Raw genomic sequence first — 24,230 nt, forward strand, 5'->3', positions numbered from 1 at the left:
AACAATTTTTTGGAAAGTGGCTGCAAGGGAAAACAATGACCCAGTCGAAGTTGAGGACCTTGGTCAGGGGTCTCCCACTGGTTTGAGTGAGACAAAATTTGATCTTTCATTTTGATGGGTGATAACCTTGACATTTGCAGAGAGATGACTGATGCAGAAATAATTTCTTCTCTGAAAGACTCTGTAACAAGCTGAAGAGAATATAAATGAAGATGTGCAAGAACTGAAAATTCCCACAGTTAGAGAGGTAGATTGTGCGTTGATTCATCGAGTCACGAGATAGTGAAACATTTGATGAATTTTATTCACTGAAAGGGAAAGTGCAGAGGTTGATGGCTTCTGATTATCACCAAACAAAATCTCAGAATGCTTTGCAAATAAAATAAAGTCACGGGATTTGCGCATTTTTCTTCAATTTTTAAGATGTTGTACTGTATTTACCCTTGTAAGCGGTTAGAAGAAATTTAGGAAAATAGGGGTTTCTCTGCATAGACCAGCCTTGATTTTTGTTATTTCCAGCTTTATAGAAATTGTTGTTTTATCACAATTGGCAAAGTGCTCACGTGCGATTGCAATTAAGCGTTTTTTGTACTCTAGAAAGTATATGAAGTAGATTTGATTTCTGTTTGTGTGAAATGGAGCTTCGATAGATCATTAAATAGGGTTATTGTAGATTTATTAATAGTATACAGCATATTCAGTGCATGTTTAATCTTCTCAGAAATTTGGTAGCATCAGAGCAGATGTGATCGAACAGATGCGGTTTAAGCAACGACTACGAGTGATCCAGACTCTTGAAGACACCACAAAGCGCAATGTAGTGAGTGCAATTATGCAAATATTCTGAATTGTTTCACATTTTACCAGTCTTATTTGCAATTACAAATATAGTACAAAATATATTGTTTACATTTGAATCTAAATATACGCTTTGTTTTTAATTTCTTTTTATGTCCAGGTTCGAGCCATTGTGACAGACACAGCATTCACTATAGATGAACTGGAAGAACTCTATGTCCTTTTTAAGGTAGGCAACTTTCATATGACTATGGTGTTTTTGTCTTAATTGGCATGTGAAGTGCTGCTTCAGTTCAGTGAGCTTCCATCATTGTTCATAATCTTCTGTGCATGGTTAATATGCAGATAAACTGCATCTAATACCCCATTATATAATAGGGAAGTGTTTCCAAAACAGTGTCAAAGCTACTAGCATAAATGAGGCAGTGTACCACCTACAGAGGCACAGAACACCATCTCCTGAAAGATTTCACTTTTCTCCCTTCAAAGGCAAACTACAAAAATGCCAAACTGCCACTTTATTCAGGCCATGAAGCTGAGCTCTTAATGTTGTTCGTACAGACATAATTTTTTTTAATATATTGCTTGTCTGATGTAAATGGTGTAAATTCAAAGCACCCAGCAGCATCCCCACATTGCAGAACCTGTTATCTAATCATAGCCAGAAAATCACCTGCAATGGCTTCTCTTCCCACTCCCGCATTGTTACCTCCTGGGGTGACCCAAGGAGCTATCCTTGGCCCCCCACTATTTCTCATCTATATACTGCCCCATGGTGACATCATCCAAAAACACAGCGTCCGTTTCCACATGTACGCTGATGACACCCAGCTCTACCTCACCACCGCTTCTTTCGACCCCCCACAGTCTCTAAATTGTCACTGCTTGTCTGACATCCAGTTCTGGATGAGCAGAAATTTTCTCCAATTAAATATTGGGGAAAACCGAAGCCATTGTTTTCGGGCCCCGCCAGAAACTCCATCACCCCTGTGCTCACTGACCTACATTGGCTCCCGGTTAAGCAACGCCTCGATTTCAAAATTCTCATTCTTGTTTTCAAATCTCCATGGCCTCGCCCCTCCCTATCTCTGTAATCTCCTTCAGCCCCACAACCCCCAGAGATATTTGCACTCCTCAAATTCTGCCCTCTTGAGCATCCCTGATTATAATCACTCAACCATTGGTGGCCGTGCCTTCAGCTGCTTAGGTCCTAAGCTCTGGAACTCCCCCCCCCCCCCCCCCCCCCCCCAAAACCTCTCCCCCTCTCTACCTCTCTTTCCTCCTTTAAGACACTCTTTAAAACCGACCTCTTTGACCAAGCTTATGTGGCTTGGTGTCAATTCTTTGTCTTATAACACTCCTGTGAAGCGCCTTGGGACGTTTTACTATGTTAAAGGTGCTATATAAATAAAAATTGTTGTTGTTGTTATGGCCCAGTTGTGCATACATAATCAAGCTGTTTCAGTCTTCTTCCTTGCGCCAATACTCATGTAGTTTTACAACTGCTCTGTTGGTTTAAGTCGGGCACCATTCACTTATAGAAAGTTATTATGGATGAATTAGTAGTGCAGTGATTTAAATCATTCTTTCCAACCTCTGGGATCTGAAGTTGAATGTAGCTCAGATAGAATTTAAAAGTTTATTTCTCTAGCAACTGGTAAGAGTCCTCAAATGAGCTTGATCTGTCTCTGTTTAGTTTCCAGTCCACAGCACAATTTTGCTCCTAAGGCAATATTGAGGCTGAAACGTTGGATTAGTGTACTGTTTTAGTTGGACTAGCATTTGGAGGAAGCAACTGAAACAAAATCCCACCAGATCGATCAACATATATCTGTTGTTCGAGAGGACGTCACAATAAATTGTGGTTGTTAAAAGAAATGAAAATATTGACCATGGTTATTTTCTGAGGTTAGAGTTAAAGCATATTATTGGGACTACTTACTTGTACTATTTAATTGTTGTATCTCCACTTAATTAGAATAGCATTGACCAAGAACTAAATGGAAAGTTGGAACTGCTTCAGTTATTTTTAACATGATGGTCTTTGATGTATCTACATAACTGATGGCCTGTTAAGATTCAAGAAGGTTTCTTTAGTCTTTTTGGTTTTGTGATTTCATTCAGACTTAATTAAATAATTTAGTTATATTCATGATAAGTTATAACTTCCAACACATCAGACAGAACCTGCAACTTCAGCAGGGGTGCAAAACGGGTGATATCAGGTCGGCCACCCGTTGTAAATGGAAGGAAAAATCGGGCTGGGTGTGTAACAAACGGCTAATCCAATCTCACCATTTTATGCCCCAGTCAAAGTTGAAAGTTCCGACTATTGAAGCGAGAAATATTCTTCTTTCTGAACAAATGGAAATTTACTGCAGTTGTACAACAGCATACTATATCTTGGCACTAATCGTTAGACAGCCCAGTGATTCAATGGACTAACCAGATTTAATTAGCTTATGCACAGCAATACTGAAATTAATAGTGCTGTTCCAGATTTCAGGAATAATTTGATTACTATAATATATATTACTCAAATAGATACTTTTTTTGAAACTTCGGCTCAGTCTTCCCCATTCTCTCCAAACACTTTTTTTTGTTATACTACCATTTCTGACTAACAAGGATTGATTTGCTGATGCATACTCTAGCGGGTGAGGCTCCACACCAGGAGCACACATTTAGAAAAGTGGCATATTTGTGTACATTTGAACTTTTTCTTCCTTTTTTTTAAAAAAGCTTTTTAAGTTTAAACATTAAGCTTCAATGTTTTCTTGAGCATCTGGTTTCCCACCATCCATTCTAGCCGCACATCATCAAATATTGTTCTCTGGCTGAAAACCAGCTCTACAGGCTGGTCTTTCATCCAGTTGAGGTTCAGAATATTGTAGTTTTACCTGGTTGAGTCTTTAAAGCAACCAGGTCAAATCTGTGAATTTTTTTTGAGGTACTTCAAGCACTAAAGCCTCTTGATTATCTTGTCTGTGCCACCCAAAAGTTAAATGTTTTGAATTTCACAATTACACTTAATCGAATATTCCCATGTCCTCCATTGTCTGTATGCTCAAATGAAACGAATAGTGTACTCCATATCCCTCCACACAATATATCACAACAATCAAACTACTTAGTAACTTACAAATGTACAAGTTTCTTTATTTTAAATGGGTTAATAGCCCATTAAAATAATAGAGGGAGAAGCTTCCGACAATTGAATTGCATGTTTCTATCTATTATCCCATAGCTTAATTTCAAAACCATTGTAATTACCCATTCTCTCAAAATAATTGATTGGAGCCACGGTGTATGAGAGAGAGAATGGACAATTACAAGTGAGTGTGTATCGGTGAAAACTGGTAAATACTTTTAATGGTTGTGCGATAATGATACATGCATAAGGATATTATGTTAGAGTTCAGAGAAGAGTGATGAGGATGATTCTGGAACTTTGTTCTCGAAGTTTCAGTAGAGACTCACCAAGCAAAGTTGTTTTGATTGGAGCAAAGATTGAAAGCGAACATGATCTAGGCTTTTAAAATGCTGAATGACCGTAGATGTAAGCTGCTTATTTAGCATGGAATGTGTGCACAGAACTGGAGGGCACAGTTTCAAAAATGAACAATCAGAAGAATTCTGTTACAGGAAACTTTCGATTTACCGGCACCTAAATAACCGGAAATCTCAGTTAACCGGCAAAATTCAGGAGTAGGTTTTACTTCATATTGTATTTGCCGTCTTCCATCTGTGCTGTGCAAGGGTGTGGCTGCAGCTGTTGCTAAGCTACAGAGACGCTTGAAACTTGTGGCCATTGTTCTACAGAACAGGGTTTGTTGCTTTATACGGAGCTGTCAGCTCTCCGTATCTTTTACTATAGTGTTCGGTTATCCGGAATTTTTGATGAACCGGCACCACGTTGGTCCCGTCCGTGCCGGATAAAAAAAAGTTTCCTGTACCCACATAAAGTAGTGAAGTGTTGAACAGATTCCCAGTGAAAACATTTAATGTAGATTTAGTTAACTCTCTTCCAGAAAAGGATGTTATCCATCTGCTTGACAATGGCACAGAAGATTAAAGAGATAATAATAGATTGGGATGACCAATTGCTGCAGTACAATGCTTACTGCTGCTAAGTGCTGCTGAGACAGGATATTGTCTGCGAATGGCTGCAAGCCAAGGTTGAATTTTGGAGATGAGGGGATGAATAGATGTTCTGGAGTTTTTAGCGACTGAGGCGTTTTTAATGAAAAATTCGCTATCAGAAAATTGAGTTCAGTAAGATTTTACATGTTCTGTGAATGGAGCAGGCTTGATCGGCAGAGTGAAGCAATAAAGGCCATGTTTCCATGTGTTCTTTGGGAGCTGCTGCCACCATCTCCACTAATGCAACAGTAAACTGAAAATTGCAGTTGGCCATCTTTCTCAAAACTAACCACAGACCTTTCCACAAATATAACCTGCATAGCCTCTAAAATTTGTGTCTCTCTCAACATATTCTTTAGGTTCATTTTGAAAAATTATGGTAATGCAGCATAAATACTGCTTAATTTTCTTTATATTCGCCACTTAAAAATTGTTAACATGTTGACCTTTCAAATTTTATCACATTTAGGCTGAACATCTCACCAGTTGTTACTGGGGTGGAAACAGTAACGCTACAGAACGCCATGACCCTAGCCTGCCTTATCTTGAACAGTACCGTATTGACTTTGAACAGTTCAAAGGATTGTTTGCACTTCTTTTTCCCTGGTCATGTGGTGCACATTCCGATATACTAGCTGGACGCTTATTCCGACTACTAGATGAGAATGGAGACTCTTTAATAAACTTCAAAGAATTTGTCACAGGATTAAGTAAGTAAAAATAATTTATTTTCCATTCACCATTGTGTAAGACTTATATTGCTTGTCTTTGGTATATTTTGGTATATTAATAGCAACATGGGAAAATTTTTTATAGTGCATGCAAGTTGGAGCATTTAACAGATCAAACCATGTGAAAAAGAAATGAGAACAAAAAAAAATCCAGTTGAAATTTTCACACTAACAATTTAATCAAAAAAATGAGAAAATAATTGAATATATGCTTATGATTGATCATTGTTTGATATACCAACATGCTGCAATATACAGTGTAGGACATCAGTTTGAGGGAAAGGTTAGTCCCAGTGAGCTTGATGCCGAAGAATGGCTATGTACTTTGTCATGGTGAGCAAATCTGATGCTGGATCAATTTGGGTTACTTGCACTGCTACTGGCATCGAGTTGGGAATAGCACACCACTCCACTCCACACCACACCACACCACACCACACCACACCACTCCACACCACTCCACTCCACTCCACTCCACTCCACTCCACACCACTCCACACCACACCACACCACACCACACCACACCACACCACACCACACCACACTCCACTCCACACACCACTCCAGTCCAGTTGAAATGCACTCAAAAAAATGTTAACATACACAAACCACTTAATTATGACAGTTCAGGTACTAGTATGTCTCATTTCTGCCAGACAGACTTATCCTATGTTCCAAAGGTTAATTATTACATCTGCTGTCACTCTCTTGTTTGATTCAAAGTGATTTCATCCATTGGTTTATGGATAGTGCAAGAAATAGTATTTTTTTTTAATAAGTCGCTCATTGTTTTTATTTAACCATAGTGTTTTATTAAGACCTGTGTCTTTTAAAATACTAAACCTTTTTTATTGTAATGGCTTATAACAACAAAGAGGCTTCAAAATGAAAAAAAAAATCCAAGCGCTAAAGCTAGACAGTGATTATTGTGCTTACCTTTAAAAAGAGTATTTAATCTTTTCAGACCTTTTAATCAAGTTCTGTGATTTGTTTTCATAGGTACAATGTGCCATGCAGATCTTGTAGAAAAATTGAAATTGCTGTATAAAGTGCATGTACTTCCTGGTAAGAAACCTGATTTGTTGTTTTAGAATCATATTAAATTGAGGTAGTTCCTCAAATACAGTTTTATAGTACAGAACATAAATTTTTTTTAGCAAATATTAGTATTAAGAAAATTTTCCCTCAGTGGGACAAGTAAATAAAATTGTTCTAAAATCTTCCCAATTCTTACTGCTGTGTACATAAAATGCTAATCACTATGCTCCATATGGACTACTGACTGATCTTGTAGCTGATGTCACCTGAGTTTGCAGACCCAGAATAAAAAGTCTCCACGGAGAAGAAGAAATTACCATAAAATTAAAGTGTGTCCTATAAGGCAGGAAACTACAATGGGGAAGAATATTTTAAATTGAAAGTATTCCTCTTACAGTAGCTTAAACTTTTCATTTGCATGCTTGGCTTATATACATTAATATTTTGGCCATTTTACAGTCTGTTATCTCTGTTCCATCTTCCACCATTACTGAATTTACTTCCGCTTTAAATAGGAATTTCATGCACGCTGCAAGTAATGGAACTGATGCTGCATTTGACATCATGCTCAGCTACTGCAATGTCTCTTATGCAGTATGCTACCTCATTAAACTACACTCCAATCTGCATAACTACTTTAGAGCTCTCCCTGATCATTCTTGTGTGCTTTTTTTTTAGGATAGACATTTTTCTCTTAGGATGGTGGTAATTTGCAGTCAAGCTATTATTCATTAGTATTAATCTGTCTTCTGCTAAAAAGTTTCCCTGTGCAGGCACCTATAAAAAAAATTGTTTTATTTAAAAAGAGTGATTTAAGATTATTACTTCCTACAGACATGAAACTTATATTGCCGAAATTGTGTGCAAGTCAATGTTAAAGGGATGGGGAGAACTAAAGGGGAGTATCACGGGAAAGGAGGGAAATTTTGAATGATTCTGGAGAGCATTAAAATACATGTCAATCCAATAGCCTTTACCAAGGCTGAAAGGGCAGGCAGTTGGAAAATGGCTGGCCATGATGAAGGGAAAGGAGTTCCTAGTTTCAGGCATGAATCTGCAGACAAGTAAAAGTGCAATACAGCACTCCGCCTTTTTTGATTGCTGAAGTCCAAGTGGTGCCTCATGAGAGGCATGTTAAGATGGTTGCCTCTGTGCGATTCAACAGCCCCATTCCATAGGTCAACACTGCAGCATGCCTCCAAGAAGGCGCAGCCAAGTTTCAGGCCACTACTGATCCTTACTGTCCCTGCATGTGCAAAAGCTATACTGCATGGTAGGCACAGGTGTCCTTGTAGCAGATGAGACAGCTTGGTATCAGTCCCTCTGTTGACCCAGGTTCCCGCAGTCATTCATAGATAGGTTTGTTAGGCCCTTCAGAATTGTTGGGAGGATCTTGCAGGTATAGCCAAATACAGTGCTGGCTCTTGGTCACCCTGGCATGGCTTATTTCATGCAGTACCATGTAACGCATAACATGGTGTGATTTGGGTGCTTCTAGAACTGTCCTACAAAAGTTAGTCAGGTTTTCGTATCTCCGTCATGCTATTGGGGATCTACTGGCACAGCTTCTTTTGGGAAGAGGACCTCCTACCACCTCTATCAAAATCTCTGTGGATGCAGGGTTGCAGTTACCAGCAGGAGGGCATTGACATACCTGGTATGCCTCCAAAGCTGCTGCTCTTTCTCTGAACATATCGGCCTGGAGGACCCTTGTTGGCAAACTCTCTGATGCCAATAAATGAAGCTTGGGAGAAATGCACTGACACCTGCATAAAGACTCTTGGAAGCCTTAGTACCAGTGGTAAATTAGAAAAAAACTAAACAAAAACAATTACCAGGAAAGTCTGCAGGCCCTTTAAAGGCCCTCTTGCTACAGGACAACCTGAGGCCTTCTTCCTGACAGGTTTCCATGGGCATGTTAGAGACTTGGCGACAGCTGAAAAATAGTTTGTAAATACGAAAGGAAACTCCTACCTGCAACAAATAGGAGGCCTGGGCACCAACTGGTCTGCCTCTCCACGCAAGAAAATCGGCTCCCATAACTGGTGTAAAGTGGATGGGACTAAATTCCACTCCATTTCCTAGTCAATACTGCCCAATTTTCTGACACAAATTGTGTTTTAAGATTTTTATTGCACATAACCTAAATATTTCAGGACAGGAGGTTTCAATCAGGTCAAACAATAAATCATAAGGGCTATCAGTATTCTACTTGTTGCAAATGGAAATTCTATGTTTAAAAGGTACTGTTTAAATCTTTTTGAGAACAGAATGCAAATGTTTATTCATTACTGTCCTTAGAACCATTTTTCAATGAACAAGAGGACCCTGATTCTGCATTTGAAGCTACACAATACTTTTTTGAAGATATAACACCTGAAACTATAAATGGTAGGTTTTATGTTTTTTTAATTTAAATACCTGCAGGGTTTATAAATCAAGATGAGACATTGCATATCATAGGTCACATTGACTCGGATACATACAAATAGTTATAAAGACAAGTAGGTACAGTAGACAGGACTGCAAAAAGAGGAAAGATGATTACAGGCTGAGCACGTGGGATCAAGCCATGTTATTTACTGGATGCAAGGAGCATCCTCCTGAAGTCTTGGCTTTGTGGTTTGGACAGCGTAATGGGAAAAGCTGGTGGGTAAGTCACAGATGAAGGTTGCACTTGGGAAGAAGTTCTAGACACTGAGAGATCTTCAGTTCCAGATGTAGTCCATGGAACATTCGCTCTGACTGGCAGGCCCAAGGATTTTGCCTAGTTTTTGATATTGAGGGGGTGGTTCTACTCGAGTTGAGGTATATATCTTGCTGCTAAAATAGAACCGTGCAATCCATTCTCGCCCATCTAGAGTAGACCAAGAACTGTGCAAGAGTCTAAGGGAATAATGGTCACTGCTGCTTTTGGAATTTTGTAAGTGTTTTGATAAAATATAATACATATACAAGGGAGCTTCAATTCATGGACAGCTGCAGAGAGACTGAAGTAGTTGGTGAAATGTAACCAAACCCTACAGTTGAATGACATTATTTTCTATAATACAGCATATACTAAATACTGCTTTTATCCCATTTCTGCTGAGCGCAGTCGTGAAGTTAACCAAGTAAACCAAAAGTAAAACCAAATCATATGTCAATCATCATCTGTGAAGAGAACAGACGAGCTAATGTTTTGGGTGGGGGATCCTTTTTCAACTAAACCCTAATACACTTCAGGTTTGTGCAAATTTACAGCAATTAGAATTTGTAGTCTTGGAGACTTGCCACCTTAAACACAGCTCCACTTTAACAGCAAAATAATACATTCTTACATGGTATAATTCTCCTGTCAGCATAATATCCAACTTATTGTAAGCAGTTCCACGGTAGTTAGGATCCTAGGCGATTTTCTAGGGGGCACTAATTTTTCCGACCGCCTACTAACACTGCAACAGTAATTCTGGTCATGTGTTGTGAATGGAATGTGTTGGTTTCCGACATAGTTTACAAGGTTAGTAACGGATTTAAAAACCTGTCGCTAAAGCACCAATTAAGCTGATTGATTGGCATAGCACTATACAGGAATGTTTTCTATTTATACCATATGAGATTTTTCAGTAAAAGTTTCCAAAACTTTTGATGAATTTATGAGTGGATATTGTTTACAATGCTGAAACCTAATTGAGGACATTGACAACAGGAAATTACATTTTGATGTTATGTACATAATAACATAAGAATTTGGAGCATTCGGCCCCTCGAGCCTGCTTCGCCATTCACTAAGATCATGGCTGATCTTCTACCTCAACTCCACTTTCCTGCACTATCCCCATATCCCTTGATTCCCTTAATATCCAAAAATCTATCGATCTTTGTCTTGAATATGTTCAATGACTGAGCATCCATAGCCCTCTGGGGTAGAGACTTCCAAAGATTCACAACCCTTTTCATCTCAGTTCTAAATGGCCAATTCCTTATTCTGAGACTCTGACTCCTAGTTCTAGACACCCCAGCCAGGGGAAACATCCTCCCAGCATCTACCCTGTCAATTGGTAACAAGTATAGTAACTTGTCAATATTTATTTCTTTTCAGTTGTTACAGAAGTTGAGTCGAGGGCAAAAAGTGAAACAGAAGATGGCTTTGTCACTGTAAACCTGAAGAATGAGAAAGGTAGAGACAGATTATATAACTTAATCGATTTTAAACGTGAAATATTGATATACTTTTAAATATAATTTGCACAAGGATATTGACTGTGACCTAATTGATAAATGCTTGTCTCAAACATTTACAATGGTTTTATTTTATATAATTCTTATAAATTAATTTTATAGCCATACATTGTTAACTTGCTTTTTGCTCTGTTACAGTTGAGAAGCGACCAAACCCACGTGATTATCGACATTACATCAGGATGTGGGCCCAAGAAAGGGAGCCTAAGTTGGAGAGTATCAAAGACCTGCCTAAACTCAATCAAGTAAGTATCAGTCCTTTTTATACCAAAACCAGTAACTAACATGTCAGTATTTTCCAAATTACTGATCGTAAATGCATGTTTATTCTTAATCCTTCACAGGAGCAATTCATTGAGCTATGTAGAACTCTGTACAACATGTTCAGTGAAGATGCAAATGAGCAAGAATTGTACCACTCTACTGCAGCTGTAACCAGTTTACTTCTGGAGATTGGTGAAGTAGGAAAACAGTTCATCAGTCAGGTACTCCAGGAACCAGGCAGCAGTCATGACAGTAAAAGCAGAGTGCACCTGAAAAAGGAAAACCAAACAATACATTACGGACAGGGGGATTCTTTCTGTCCCATCCTCAATGGGATGGATGATGAAAAGATGGCTTCCAGTGAGCTGCAGGATATTAAATTGGATGATAGTTCACTTAAAGACAATGGGGTGTCTTCGGCCATGTTGATTTCAGATGATGAAACTAAAGATGATACCTCCATGTCCTCATATTCTGTGCTGAGTGCTGGCTCTAATGACGATGATAAGTTGCAGTGTGAGGACATCACAGAGGACACAGTGCTTGTGCGTAATAACGATGAGACCCCTCTTCCCAGGAGTAGTAGCATAGACAAAGACTGGGCTATCACCTTTGAGCAGTTTTTGGCTTCTCTTCTAACCGAGACCGCTTTGGTGAGATACTTTGAGAAAGCTGGGGTAGTGATGGCCAGGATTACAAATGCTAAGAATATCAGAATGATGGGAAAACCAATCACCTCAACAAGTGACTATGAGATCTCTACAGTCTCAGGATGAGGTGGTTGCTGCTGTTTAGTCAACAGATTACATGAAATAATGTCCTATAAAACTGATTCATATAGACCAATGTAATGTTTAGTAAACTGAGTGTACAGTAGTTTCAGAAGAATTGTCCTATGTACTGTATCTCCTTGTATTGTAAATTATAAGTAATATTTAGGTGAATTATCTCCCTCCTAACCCCATGTTTCATTGCATATTATTGAGCATTACACTTCAATTTAAAACATACTCTGTAGAAAACTGGAGCACCTGCACTTTGATTCCATGCTGCTTTGTAAACCGGTTCAATTATGTTTGTTTATTAATCATTTGTATCATTTGACTTTATATGTTGACCAATGTCTCTTTATGTTACTGAAACTATTCCTGGAAATTTCATTTTTATACTAGATACAGTACTAATACAACTTCTATCTTTTGTTTCTGAACTGAAGTTGTTGTTTTAAATTGACTTTCATTTTTTTTAAAGGATTCTTAGGGATGTTGGCTTGACCTTCAAAATGAAAGGAAAAATCTATAGAATAAAGTTAAACCCCCAGGTAAAAGTACTCTGTTAGGCTGTTTAATTTGTTGGTACATCGATTGTAGGCATCAGGTGAAAACGATTACATTTTTGTTTAATCATAGAAATCATTTGAGTGTAAGAATTGTAGATGAAGAGAGGAAACCATAGGTATATCCTGCGTCAAAGAGAGGGGTAACCACATGTTATATCCTGGTCAGAGAAAGAGGGGGAATCAATAGATATACACTGGGACAGAGAGAGAGAGAGAGAGAGAGAACCGCACCCACTGGGGGGAGAGAGAGAACCACACCTGCTGGGGGAGAGAGAGAGAGAGAGAACCACACCCGCTGAGGGAGAGAGAGAGAGAGAGAACCACACCCGCTGGGGGGGAGAGAGAGAGAGAACCACACCTGCTCTGGGGGAGAGAGAGAGAGAGAACCACACCCGCTGGGGGAGAGAGAGAGAGAACCACACCCGCTGGGGGAGAGAGAGCGAGAGAACCACACCCGCTGGGAGAGAGAGACAGAGAACCACACCCGCTGGGGGGGGGGGGAGAGAGAGAGAGAGAGAGAACCACACCCGCTGGGAGAGAGAGAGAGAACCACACCCGCTGGGGGAGAGAGAGAGAACCACACCCGCTGGGGGAGAGAGAGAGAGAACCACACCCGCTGGGGGAGAGAGAGAGAGAGAGAGAGAGAGAGAACCACTCCCGCTGGGGGGGAGAGAGAGAGAACCACACCTGCTGGGGGAGAGAACCACACCCGCTGGGAGAGAGAGAGAGAGAGAGAGAGAGAGAGAACCACACCGGCTGGGGGGGAGAGAGAGAGAACCACACCTGCTGGGGGACAGAACCACACCCGCTGGGGAGAGAGAGAGAGAGAACCACACCCGCTGGGAGAGATAGAACCACACCCGCTGGGGGAGAGAGAACCACACCCGCTGGGGGAGAGAGAACCACACCCGCTGGGGGAGAGAGAACCACACCCGCTGGGGGAGAGAGAGAGAGAGAGAACCACACCTGCTGGGAGAGAGAGAGAGAGAACCACACCCGCTGGGAGAGAGAGAGAACCACACCCGCTGGGGGAGAGAGCGAGAGAGAGAGAGAGAACCACACCGGCTGGGGGAGAGAGAGAGAGAACCACACCTGCTGGGGGAGAGAACCACACCCGCTGGGGGAGAGAGAGAGAGAGAACCACACCCGCTGGGAGAGATAGAACCACACCCGCTGGGGGAGAGAGAACCACACCCGCTGGGGGAGAGAGAACCACACCCGCTGGGGGAGAGAGAGAGAGAGAACCACACCTGCTGGGAGAGAGAGAGAGAACCACACCCGCTGGGAGAGAGAGAGAACCACACCCGCTGGGAGAGAGAAAACCACACCCGCTGGGAGAGAGAGAACCACACCCGCTGGGGGAGAGAGAACCACACCGGCTGGGGGGGAGAGAGAGAGAGAGAGAGAGAGAGAGAGCCACACCGGCTGGGGGAGAGAGAGAGAGAGAGAGAGAGAACCACACCGGCTGGGGGAGAGAGAGAGAGAGAACCACACCGGCTGGGGGAGAGAGAGAGAGAGAACCACACCCGCTGGGGGAGAGAGAGAACCACACCCGCTTGGGGGGGAGAGAGAGAGAGAGAGAGAACCACACTCGCTGAGAGAGAGAGAGAACCACACCCGCTGGGGGGGAGAGAGAGAACCACACCCGCTGGGGGGGAGAGAGAGAACCACACCCGCTGGGGGGGAGAGAGAGAGAGAACCACACCCGCTGGGGGAGAGAGAGAGAGAGAGAACCACACCCGCTGGGGGGGGGAGAGAGAGAGAGCGAGAGAGAGAACCACACCCGCTGGGGGAGAGAGAGAGAGAGAGAGAGAGAACCACACCCGCTGGGGGGGGGGGGGAGGGGGAGAGAGAGAGAGAGAGAACCACACCCGCTGGGGGAGAGAGAGAGAGAGAACCACACCCGCTGGGAGAGAGAGAGAGAACCACAGCCGCTGAGAGAGAGAGAGAACCACACCCACTGGGAGAGAGAGAGAGAACCACACCCGCTGGGGGACAGAGAGAGAGAGAGAGAGAACCACACCAGCTGGGGGAGAGAGAGAGAGAGAACCACACCCGCTGGGGGGAGAGAGAGAGAGAGAGAGAGAGAACCACACCCGCTGGGGGAGAGAGAGAGAGAGAACCACACCCGCTGGGGGGGAGAGAGAGAGAACCACACCCGCTGGGGGGGGAGAGAGAGAGAGAACCACACCCGCTGGGGGAGAGAGAGAGAACCACACGCACTCGAGCAGAGAGAGAGGCCCATGACAAATTTAGCAGTGGGAAGGCCCGCATCTGATTGGTGTGTATGCCTGAGCCACTGCTAAGATTGGTGGGTTTTTTTTTTAGGCAGCTATGACGGCTGCCTGAATTGACTGCAGACTTCATTTCAACATTGAACTGAGGCACCTTGGGTAAGTTTTTTATCAAGAGTAAATGTTCCTCCTGCCTTCACAATAAAACTGCAGGCGCTGCCACCCCTCCCAGGCATCTCCCTGCTATGGACACACCTTTGCGCCTCGACCAGCATCCGAGCCGGATGAAATTCTTGGGGCCGATTGATGACAATTATAATGATGCCCAAGGACCATCCTAAATTTGTTTTGGATGCACAATGCATGGATCACGCCTGGGGTCGGGCGTTAATTAATTTAGGACCCATCATGTGAAACGAGCCACCTGTAGGCCAGGCCAAGTAAGGGGTGGTAGGTTCCCTGAAGCCCATAAATTACCAGATTTCTTGTATTCAGTTTTACAACTGGCCATAGTGGGATTTGAGCTCATAGCCTCTGGGTTGCTAGACCAGGAACCATAACAACTACAGTACAGTATCCATGTTGCATTTGTTACTTTATAATTCTTGCCACAGACATTTTCCCATGTTTGGAGAAGATCTGTACAGTCCATTGTTAAAGTATTTCTGGGTGTGCAATGGCTGGGAGCTCAGCTTGTTCATGTCTGGAATGAAATGGTAGAATTAATGACAATTGGCATGGATGGAGCTAATTGAGGGGATGCAAACCAGGTTTCCCTCGGGAACAAGATGCCAATAGAAATGCTTATCTGGAAGACAAATTCACAGTATGGATTGGTCAAATGGGCTATCCTCATTCCTAAACCTTAAATTCTTAATGGCAATCATCCACTCTGTTGAGAAAAACATATTTACAATGCACGGAGTCCTGATATTTTAGTGCAATTCAGCGAGCACTGTGGCCCATCTGATGACACAAGACTGCTAATACTCTTCCGAAGCAGTTAACAGGTAAGTTTAAAAATTGTTTATTATATAAACAAAATGATGCAAATTAATTGGTTCTAAGAGCTAGATAATGAAAAAATGTTTATACTTCATGAATGGAATCTAATGCAGCATCAAGTGTCAGTTGTGGCTCAGTGGGTAGCGCTCTCACCTCTAAGTCAGAAGCTTGTGGGTTTAAGTCCCCTCCAGAGACTTGAGCACAAAAATCTAGTGCAGTACTGAGGGAGTGCTGCAAGGTCTGAGGTGCCATATTTTGGATGAGATGTTAAACCGAGGCCCCGTATGCCCCCTCAGGTGGATGTAAAAGATCCAATGACATTATTTTGAAGAACAGAGGAGTTATCCCCGGTGTCCTGGCCAATATTTTATCCCTCAATCAAAATAACAAAGAACAGATAAACTGGTCATTATCACATTGTTGTTTGTGGGAGCTTGCTGTGCGCAAATTGGCTGCCGTGTTTCCTACATAACAACAATGACTACACTTCAAAAAATAAAAGGACTTCATTGGCTGTAAAGTGCTTTGGGACGTCCAATGGTCGTGAAAAGTGCTATATAAATGCAAGTCTTTCATTTATATCAAAGAGATGTTTGTGAAGCTATTCTCCAATACCAGCTGCTACTGCAGAAATTGCTCCATTTTATGTTGTAGTGTGGTATCTACAGCAGCGGCACTGACTTTAAAATTACTGGGCTGGAAATTGCAGTCGGAGGCTTCCCACGGGCGAATACCTCTGAACCGCAAGTAAACTCCGCACCTACCTTCGAAGACACTCGCTCCTGGGTCTGCAGGCGTACGCCTGCATAAAGGCCCATGTATCCTGGTTCGCAAGCGTCCCTGGAATCACGTGGGCCAGCCCAATCAATCACAAAGGGGGATCCCCATTATGCTTACGGGGATTCCATTTACGTACGGAATCCCCATAAGCATAATAGGAATCCTCTTTAAAAAAAACTTTCACAACACTGAAATAAAAATAAATCATCACATGGTCAAAATGAATGAAAATACAAAAATTTATTTTTTTGAAAAATAAATGTAAAAATTTTTCAAGGGGCCAAAAATAACCCAAACTAATTTTAAAGGTTTTTGTATGGTTAAATAATTTTTTTTAATATATTTTAATATTTATTTAAACCCTTGCGTTGGTAAAAGACCTTACGCCTGCTTTTACCAGGCGTAGGGGTTTCGTGGGCATTCGCTGGGCAGTAGTTGGACAAATAGCCCAACTCTGCACCAGCGAATGTCCATTTCCTACGGATTCGTACGATCTGTAAAGCTGAAACTTAACATCGCAAGTGCCGGGTTTTCGTGCATGCGCTTTGCTTCTTCTAGCTGTTGATATTGTGCAGAGGAGAACAGAGCATACAGCAATAGGTGTGGGGAATAGACATACAGCTTCCAATTCTATCCACATATTGTATGGTCTGCTTTGAAATAACATGATTACTGGACCATTTTTCTATTCAGTATTGAATTTCACCCCTTTCCTCCACCCAAGGAAATCCATTAAGTAGCATCAATTAAGTACTAATGTACCCAGCAATCAATAGTATTACTTTATGTTATGTTGCCTGATGCTCACCTCTATATTTGAGCTAATGTGCTAACAGTGATTACATGTAAATATATTATACTGAAAGGTTGGTGCTTATGCAGCACTATCATCCGAAGTGCATGAAAGATGGTTTTGCATTGGATTGTGAGATTTTAAATTACTTGGTCAGGAAATGTCTTCATGAACTGCAAGTCAACATGGTAGCAGGACCTACATTTAAATTTCCCTGTTGCGTCCCCTGGTCAGTGCCAGCATCGAACCCCAAGTCACCCATTTTCTCTGCAAAAAGTGCACAACAATTAAAAGAAAAAGTATCTGTCAGATTTGCTTTGAAGCTACCGTGCAGTGCATTGTGTCTTCTAATAATGCTTTACAGACTTCCATCAACTGAAAAAAAAAAAAAAAATTACTGGCTTGTGGAATGGAATGAACAGAGCACTGTACTGTTAGTGCTTCAATAATTAAACAAGTTGCTGTAATATTTGTGTATGAAAGGAGATGCCATAGCTTAATAGATTGATTTTAGAGTTCTTTATCCACATTATATTTTGATATTGCCATTAATGGGGAGAATTTTACCTTGCCCTGCTGATGGAAATCGAGCAGTGGACAATTAAAAAGGAGCTGGAAACTTACCGACTGGCCTCCCGTTCTGCTCAATTTTAATTTGCAGCTGCCAAGGACACCTGCCATCTTAACCCAGGCCCGGTGAGAAACCCTCGTGGCTTCCCCGCCAGGCCAAACGTGTCGGGAACAGAAGCCGGGACCAGAGGATGCCTAGAAAGGGAGATTTTTTTAAATGTTTTTGTTTTGTTTCCTTGTAGGTCAGGAGATGCAAGAGTACTCCACCAGGCCCTACAAAGAAATCTTGGTCTTCCCCTGCCCCAGGTTTCCACGCCACCACCCCCCCCCCCCATCTTTCCAACCAGTGCCAGGGACTGTTCGATAGGACCCCTGACGGCGGCCTACTGCCGCCCGAAATCCAACTTCTGCCTCCCAGCCACATAGCTCTTTTCGCAGAGTTCAGGTGTGAGCCTGAAATCTCTCGGGCTTCCCGTCTGCCTCAGCCCCCTGCCAAACCGAGCCCACCTTTCTTTAAATTCACCCCCCTATTACTACCATAAGTCAGTCAGTCAGTAAACACAGACACTTACAGGCTTTTTTATAAGCCCCACTTCTTTTAATCATGGCTTTCCAGATCTATACCCAGTTAAGGGATTAGGCAAATGACCAGAGAGCTCCACATGCTCATCAAATGCCCTTATGTAGCCAGCCAAAATGGATTAGAGAAATGTTGACTACGGTTGAACTCTTGCCTACTTTCACCCTTTCTCATCAATAAGGAACCTTACTACATCTACTCACCATGCCTGATAACTGAGGAATATACAAGTTCAAATGTCAATTACAGGTAGGCTTCCTATTAACCATGTCAGCCTGATTTGGGATTCTTTAACACTTTCCAGTAGGACAAGGATTGATTTCAGGAAAATCAAAAAGATAAAAATTTTACAGTTCCTGACTTTAAAACACAACGGCCTAGAAATTCAGTTGCTTGCGCCAGCCGGTAGCGCCTTCGGAGGAGTAGATGTTGGGCGCTAGGCGGCTAGCGGCCGGGCGCAGCGCGATCTGCGCCTCTCCCCAACTTCACTCACGATTTAGCAGCGACGCAAAGTCGAGCGCGCGGATCCTGACGTCATTTCCTCGTGCAACGCCCTTTGTGTGCCCCAAACCGGAAATTCAATCGCGACGCCCTATTGTGCGCCTGGCGCCCCTAGCGACTGGTAGAGGGGAACGGTTCTCAGTCGATGCGGGGGCGCAAATTAAAGAGCACTCCTCCTGCACTAGAAAAGGCTGCCATTTCGCAGCACTCCTTCTTGAGAGACTGATCTTTGCAGAGAGACCAAGGTAGAGAGCTTTCTGCTTTGGCTCAACACTCGCACAGGTACTTGTGGCTTCAGGCCACAGCTTTCCACTTGTCTTTGCCTTCATTGACATATCATTGTTTGCTAACATATAATGGGGGCTGCAATGGGTGCAAACGCTGGCCTTCTCCATTGCATCCAAAGGGCTCACAGACGCCGTGAGAGAGTGGCAGCCCTGGCTAGACGGAGAGGGGGCAACAGGCGTCGGGAACGGAGGCCTTCCCCACCCAGGGTATACCGCCAGCAGTTCTCCTATCTGAACATGTCTGACGAGCAGTGTGTTCGGAGGCTGCGATTCCGAAGGGAGGTGGTCACAGAGATCTGCCACCTGCTTGGCGGTGATCTGCAGCCACATCTGAGGAGCAGGACGTCTCTGTTGGTGGCAGTGAAGGTGACGGTGGCTCTCAACTTCTATGCCACCGGCTCCTTCCATTCCGCTACTGGGGACATTTCCAACATCTCCCAGTTCGCCGTGCATTGCTGCATCTGCCAGGTGACCAATGCCCTTTTCAAAAGGAGACGTCAGTTCATCTCCTTCTCCATGGCCCTTGCCAAGCAGCAACAGCGTGCAATGGGCTTTGCAGCATTCGCGGGCTTCCCCATGGTGCAGGGCGCCATTGACTGCACGCATGTGGCTTTGCGGGCACCTCTGGAGAATTCCGAGGATTACCGCAACCGGAAGGGCTACCATTCGCTCAACGTCCAGCTGGTGTGTGACCACAGGCAGCTCATCCTTGCTGTCAATGCCCGCTTTCCAGGCAGCAGCCACGATGCCTTCATCCTGCGCCAGACTTCTGTGGCAGACATGTTCCAGGCCCAGCCTCACCCACGAGGACGGCTTCTCTGGGACAAAGGCTATCCTTTGTGTACCTGGCTGATGACCCCGCTCCATGCGCCCAGCACCCCTGCTGAAGAGGGATACAACGACAGCCATCAAGCGACCAGGAACATCATTGAGCAAACAATCGGCGTCCTGAAACAACGGTTCCGCTGTCTGGATCGTTCCGGTGGAGCCCTACAATATTCGCCGGAGCGAGTCTCCCATTTCGTCGTCGTGTGCTGCATGCTGCACAACCTGGCTATCCGCAGGACTCGGCCACTGCCACCAGAGATTGGAGGACCACCTGAGGAGGAGGAGGAGGACCAGCACAGGAGGGAGGCAGAAAGTGCAAGGGCCGCCCGTCGCCGGCTTATTGAACGTCGGTTCTAGGCCCCCTCTCAGGGAATGGCTTGTGCCAATGTCAGCAGATGAATGTAGCCGCTCCACAAGCCCTCAGCCGAGCAGGGCAACCAGGACTTGCAAAAAAAACCATGCACAGTGCGATTTAAGAACATTAATTTATTGCAAACCTCTGCCCTTCCCACATTACAACCTCATGTTGAGAAACCCCCTCCAAAAACACAAAACTAACAGTCTTGGCCTTACAAAAACAAAGAAAGACACCAGTCTCGGCCTTACAAAAACACAACTACACCAGTCTCGGCCTTTCAACAAACGCAAAGCATTTGTGCAGACCTTCTAGTTTTTGCCCTGCGAGGGCGATGCCTTTCGCATCCTTGCCTGTCCCCTGCCCGCCCTGCAGCAGCTCCTCAATGGGAACCCAGTGGCTGCAGCAAGGCTGGGGGAAGGCTGCTGAGGGTCAGATGGCGAGACGGCAGATGCCCTTGGGGGTCGGCCTGCACCAGCTCTGGCCCTGGAGGGGCTGGCTGCTGACTGCTCCAACTCTGCTTGGGCGGCAGCAGTCTGTCCAGCGGCTCGTGGCAGCTGCAATGGCGGAGTGGCAGTGTCGGCTGCAGGAATGGTGCCAACCTGACAGATCGCAGGTGCTCCCTGGTCGCCTGATACATTGGCACTTGCACGGGTCAGCACTGCAGCATGCGCAGCAAACAGCTGAAGAACAGACTGCTGGGCTGCTGCTGCGCGGCGAGTGCCCTGGCGATGCCTGGCTGATCCAGCGAGGGTGGCAGCAGTTAGTGCCCGTGTGGCCCTGGTCTGTGTCCGCATGACAACAGCCAGTGAATGGACGGCACGACTGAGCACTTGGCTTGAAGCCACCTGTGCTGCCGTGAAGTCCTGTAGACTCCTGGCCTGTGCTGCTCCAAATTGCTGCACACTCCTTGACAGAGACTCAATGGAGTCAGGCATCCTTGCCACTGCAGCCATGAGCTCATTGTGCCTGCGCTCAGCCTGGACGGCTATTTCCTCCAGGAGCCGCACCTCCTCTGCGCTCACCGCCGCAGGACTGGAGGCCGCACTCACCCTCTGGGGAGAAGTCCGCCAAGCTTCCCCACCCCTCTCGCGTTGCTGCAGCCCGCTGGGCCCCGGAGCTTCACTCTCCTCCGACCCTTCCCCCCGGCTCCCCTCCAGGGAAGACGTGTCCCCTTCATCGCCATGGGCTGGCACGGCTGAGGGTGGCACTGTTGGGCCGGCTTCCTCTTCCTCCTCCTCGAATTCGGAATCGCTGACAGTGGCAGCTTGAGGGCCCGCCTCCTCACCTGGCGATTCACCATCTGAAAGCAGGAAGGCACAAGAGTAGCTTTAGAGTGAGGACAGGGCGGCAGCGAGGGAGGCATGAGTGCTGCCACGCACTGAATTGGTCGGACAGTGGCAAAGGATGCTGATCTGAGGCGCAAGTGGAAAGAGAGAGGTCAAAAAGGTGATGCCCTTACCATTGGTGCCCAGAACAGGGTTGGCATCTCCACTGGCGACGGGGCCAATCAGCCGGCCTGCCATAATGCGCTCCACACGCTGGTCGAGGTCGGAGAGCTCTTTGACGTCAGGACGGCCTCCCCCGGTCTCACTTAGTTTCCGCCGGTTGTGCGCCACCTTGGCCTGCAAGAGAAAGGATGGCCTCTAAGTACAGTGTGAAGCCCTGATCTTGTCTGCACTGCCTCCCATGGTCGAATAGCTTGTACAGTGTGAAGCCCTGACCTTGTCTGCAATGCCTCCCATGGTCGAATAGCTTGTACAGTGTGTAAAGTGCTGAATGTGCAAGTGATTTTCATGACAGTCCCATAGCTGCTGGATGAGGGCTGGCCATTAGGGCTTTCAGGTTCCTTTGCCCATAAACTGAGGTGCACATGCAGAGATGAGGAGGACACTGGAAAGGGTACTCACCCTGACAACCCGAGTGAGGTCGTTGAACTTTTTCTGGCATTGCACAGGAGTCCTGGCATTGCACAGGAGTCCTGGCAACCACGCTGTTGGAAGTCACCCTGTTTGAGACCTCCCTCCAGGCTTTCCGGTAGGCGCTGGGCAGCGGCCTCCTGCCACCTTCTGGGAACAGAACATGGCGCCTGCGCTCCACTCCGCCAACCAGCACCCTCAGGTCACCGTCGCTGAAGCGCTGCGCTCTCTCCCTGGCCTTCTCCATAGCCCTGGGCATTGTGCAGATGAAGCAGAAGTGGTCAGTCCACCCTCCCCCTTTAAGAGCTGACCGGCGCCAGAGTGTCTGCCGTCAATCAACAACTCGCCGCACCTGCGCTGCGCCCGGCCTCGGGGGTATCGCTCAGCACCGCCGGCTTAGCACCTAAAGATAGTCGTGCATTGCCTGTTTTAGCGCAGCAGCAACCTCTTGGGGCGATGCGACTGAATATCGGCGAAGGTGGCGCGACTTTGCGCCGGGCGCAAACTTTAGCGGCCGCCCGACTTTAGCGCCCCAAACGTGGCTATACTGAATTTCTAGGCCAACTTCTTTTATGCTGATCAAAATATCAAAGAAATCATTTTACTTAGAATTCATAAAACTGTGTTTCCTCATATTTGCTTTCAAAATGTTTCTGCCTTTGAGATAAATGACCAGTTGAGGGATAAATGTTGGCCAGGACACTGGAAGAACTCCACTGCTGCGTTATTTGAATAATACCGTGGGTTCTTTTATGTCCACCTGAGAGCAGACAGGGTCTCGGTTTAACATTTCATCTAAAAGGCGGCACCTTGACACTGCTGCACTCCCTCAATACTGCACTGGAGTGTCAGCTTAGATTATGTTCTAAAGTCTTGGGGTGGGGCTTGTATTCAGTGTAGGGTTCTCAAAATTCCCACATTCCCCAAAAGTTATGGATAAAGGGGCCCTGTATGGACGTTATTAAAAAGGGTACCCAAAATGGCTTCTGAGACCTTGTGACCAAAACCGACAGGATTTTAAAAGCAAGGCCCTGCAAAAAGGTAGGCCCTGAAACAAAACCTAACATGCATGAATCTGTGAAAGACTTTGTAAAGCCAAACAACTAGGTAAACACAGAATATGCATTCTTCACCTTGGAACAGATCAAGTCAGGATGGGCCTAATCTTAAGGCCATCAACTTCTCGCATAAATAATCGGTAACAGCTCAGGTAGCTGCCAAGCCAGGAAAGACGATTAAGTTTCATAAATAACAAACAGGCAGGATATCGAAGCCATTATACAAGGAGACAACTGCCCCAGAAGTCGTTAAAGTAAATGACTGTAATCATTTTTGATGAGCCCGCCAAAAGTAAGACAAAAAACTGACCTGATTTGGCGTGCAGATAAGGGGTGAAGAACCGGGTATAATTGTAGGCCCACGGGTAGTGATCGGTCTCTCGCTTCGTGCCTCGTTGCGGGCCCTCTTCTCTCTCCCCGCACCGCTCGACACCAAGGACGCCCATTACTACACCGGGGCCCAAACGCGGGAAGAGAACGAGACCCGAATTGAAGACGCACGGGGCCACGAACGAACAGACGAGACAAGAAAACCGGTAAAGGCAGAGAAGGGCAGCGGAAAGACGTGTTGGGGGACAAACGGCCTAGTTATAAGCTGGTGTTTGATGAATAAGTTGGCGTTTGAAGCATGGACAGTGAAATCAAGGCAAACGGCCTAGGTATAAGCTGGCATTTGATGCTTGGACAGTAAAGCCCAATTAAGAATAAACTGGCGTTCGAAACTTGGGTAGGAAAATCACATTAACGGTAAAAAACCGCCAACCGAACCCCAACCACAGTAATACC

General features: G+C 44.9%; 1 protein-coding gene across 1 annotated transcript in view; it reads left to right on the forward strand.

Annotated features, from left to right (window-relative positions):
- The window catches only part of tbc1d9 (TBC1 domain family, member 9 (with GRAM domain)), a 70,244-nt gene extending 57,719 nt beyond the window's left edge, over window positions 1-12,525 (forward strand). Inside the window, exons 14-21 of the mRNA XM_086009001.1 lie at window positions 722-820; window positions 959-1,027; window positions 5,411-5,651; window positions 6,672-6,737; window positions 9,012-9,101; window positions 10,792-10,869; window positions 11,070-11,176; window positions 11,276-12,525. Of these exons, the coding sequence (XP_085865127.1) occupies window positions 722-820; window positions 959-1,027; window positions 5,411-5,651; window positions 6,672-6,737; window positions 9,012-9,101; window positions 10,792-10,869; window positions 11,070-11,176; window positions 11,276-11,971 (1,446 nt within the window). The 3' untranslated portion in view covers window positions 11,972-12,525. The remainder of the gene's footprint in view (window positions 1-721; window positions 821-958; window positions 1,028-5,410; window positions 5,652-6,671; window positions 6,738-9,011; window positions 9,102-10,791; window positions 10,870-11,069; window positions 11,177-11,275) is intronic.
- The last annotated feature ends 11,705 nt before the right edge of the window (window positions 12,526-24,230 follow it).

The sequence above is a fragment of the Somniosus microcephalus genome, chromosome 2, assembly GCF_052327205.1.
Source record: "Somniosus microcephalus isolate GS21.2 chromosome 2, FLI_Smic_1.0, whole genome shotgun sequence".
Classification (NCBI taxonomy): domain Eukaryota; kingdom Metazoa; phylum Chordata; class Chondrichthyes; order Squaliformes; family Somniosidae; genus Somniosus; species Somniosus microcephalus.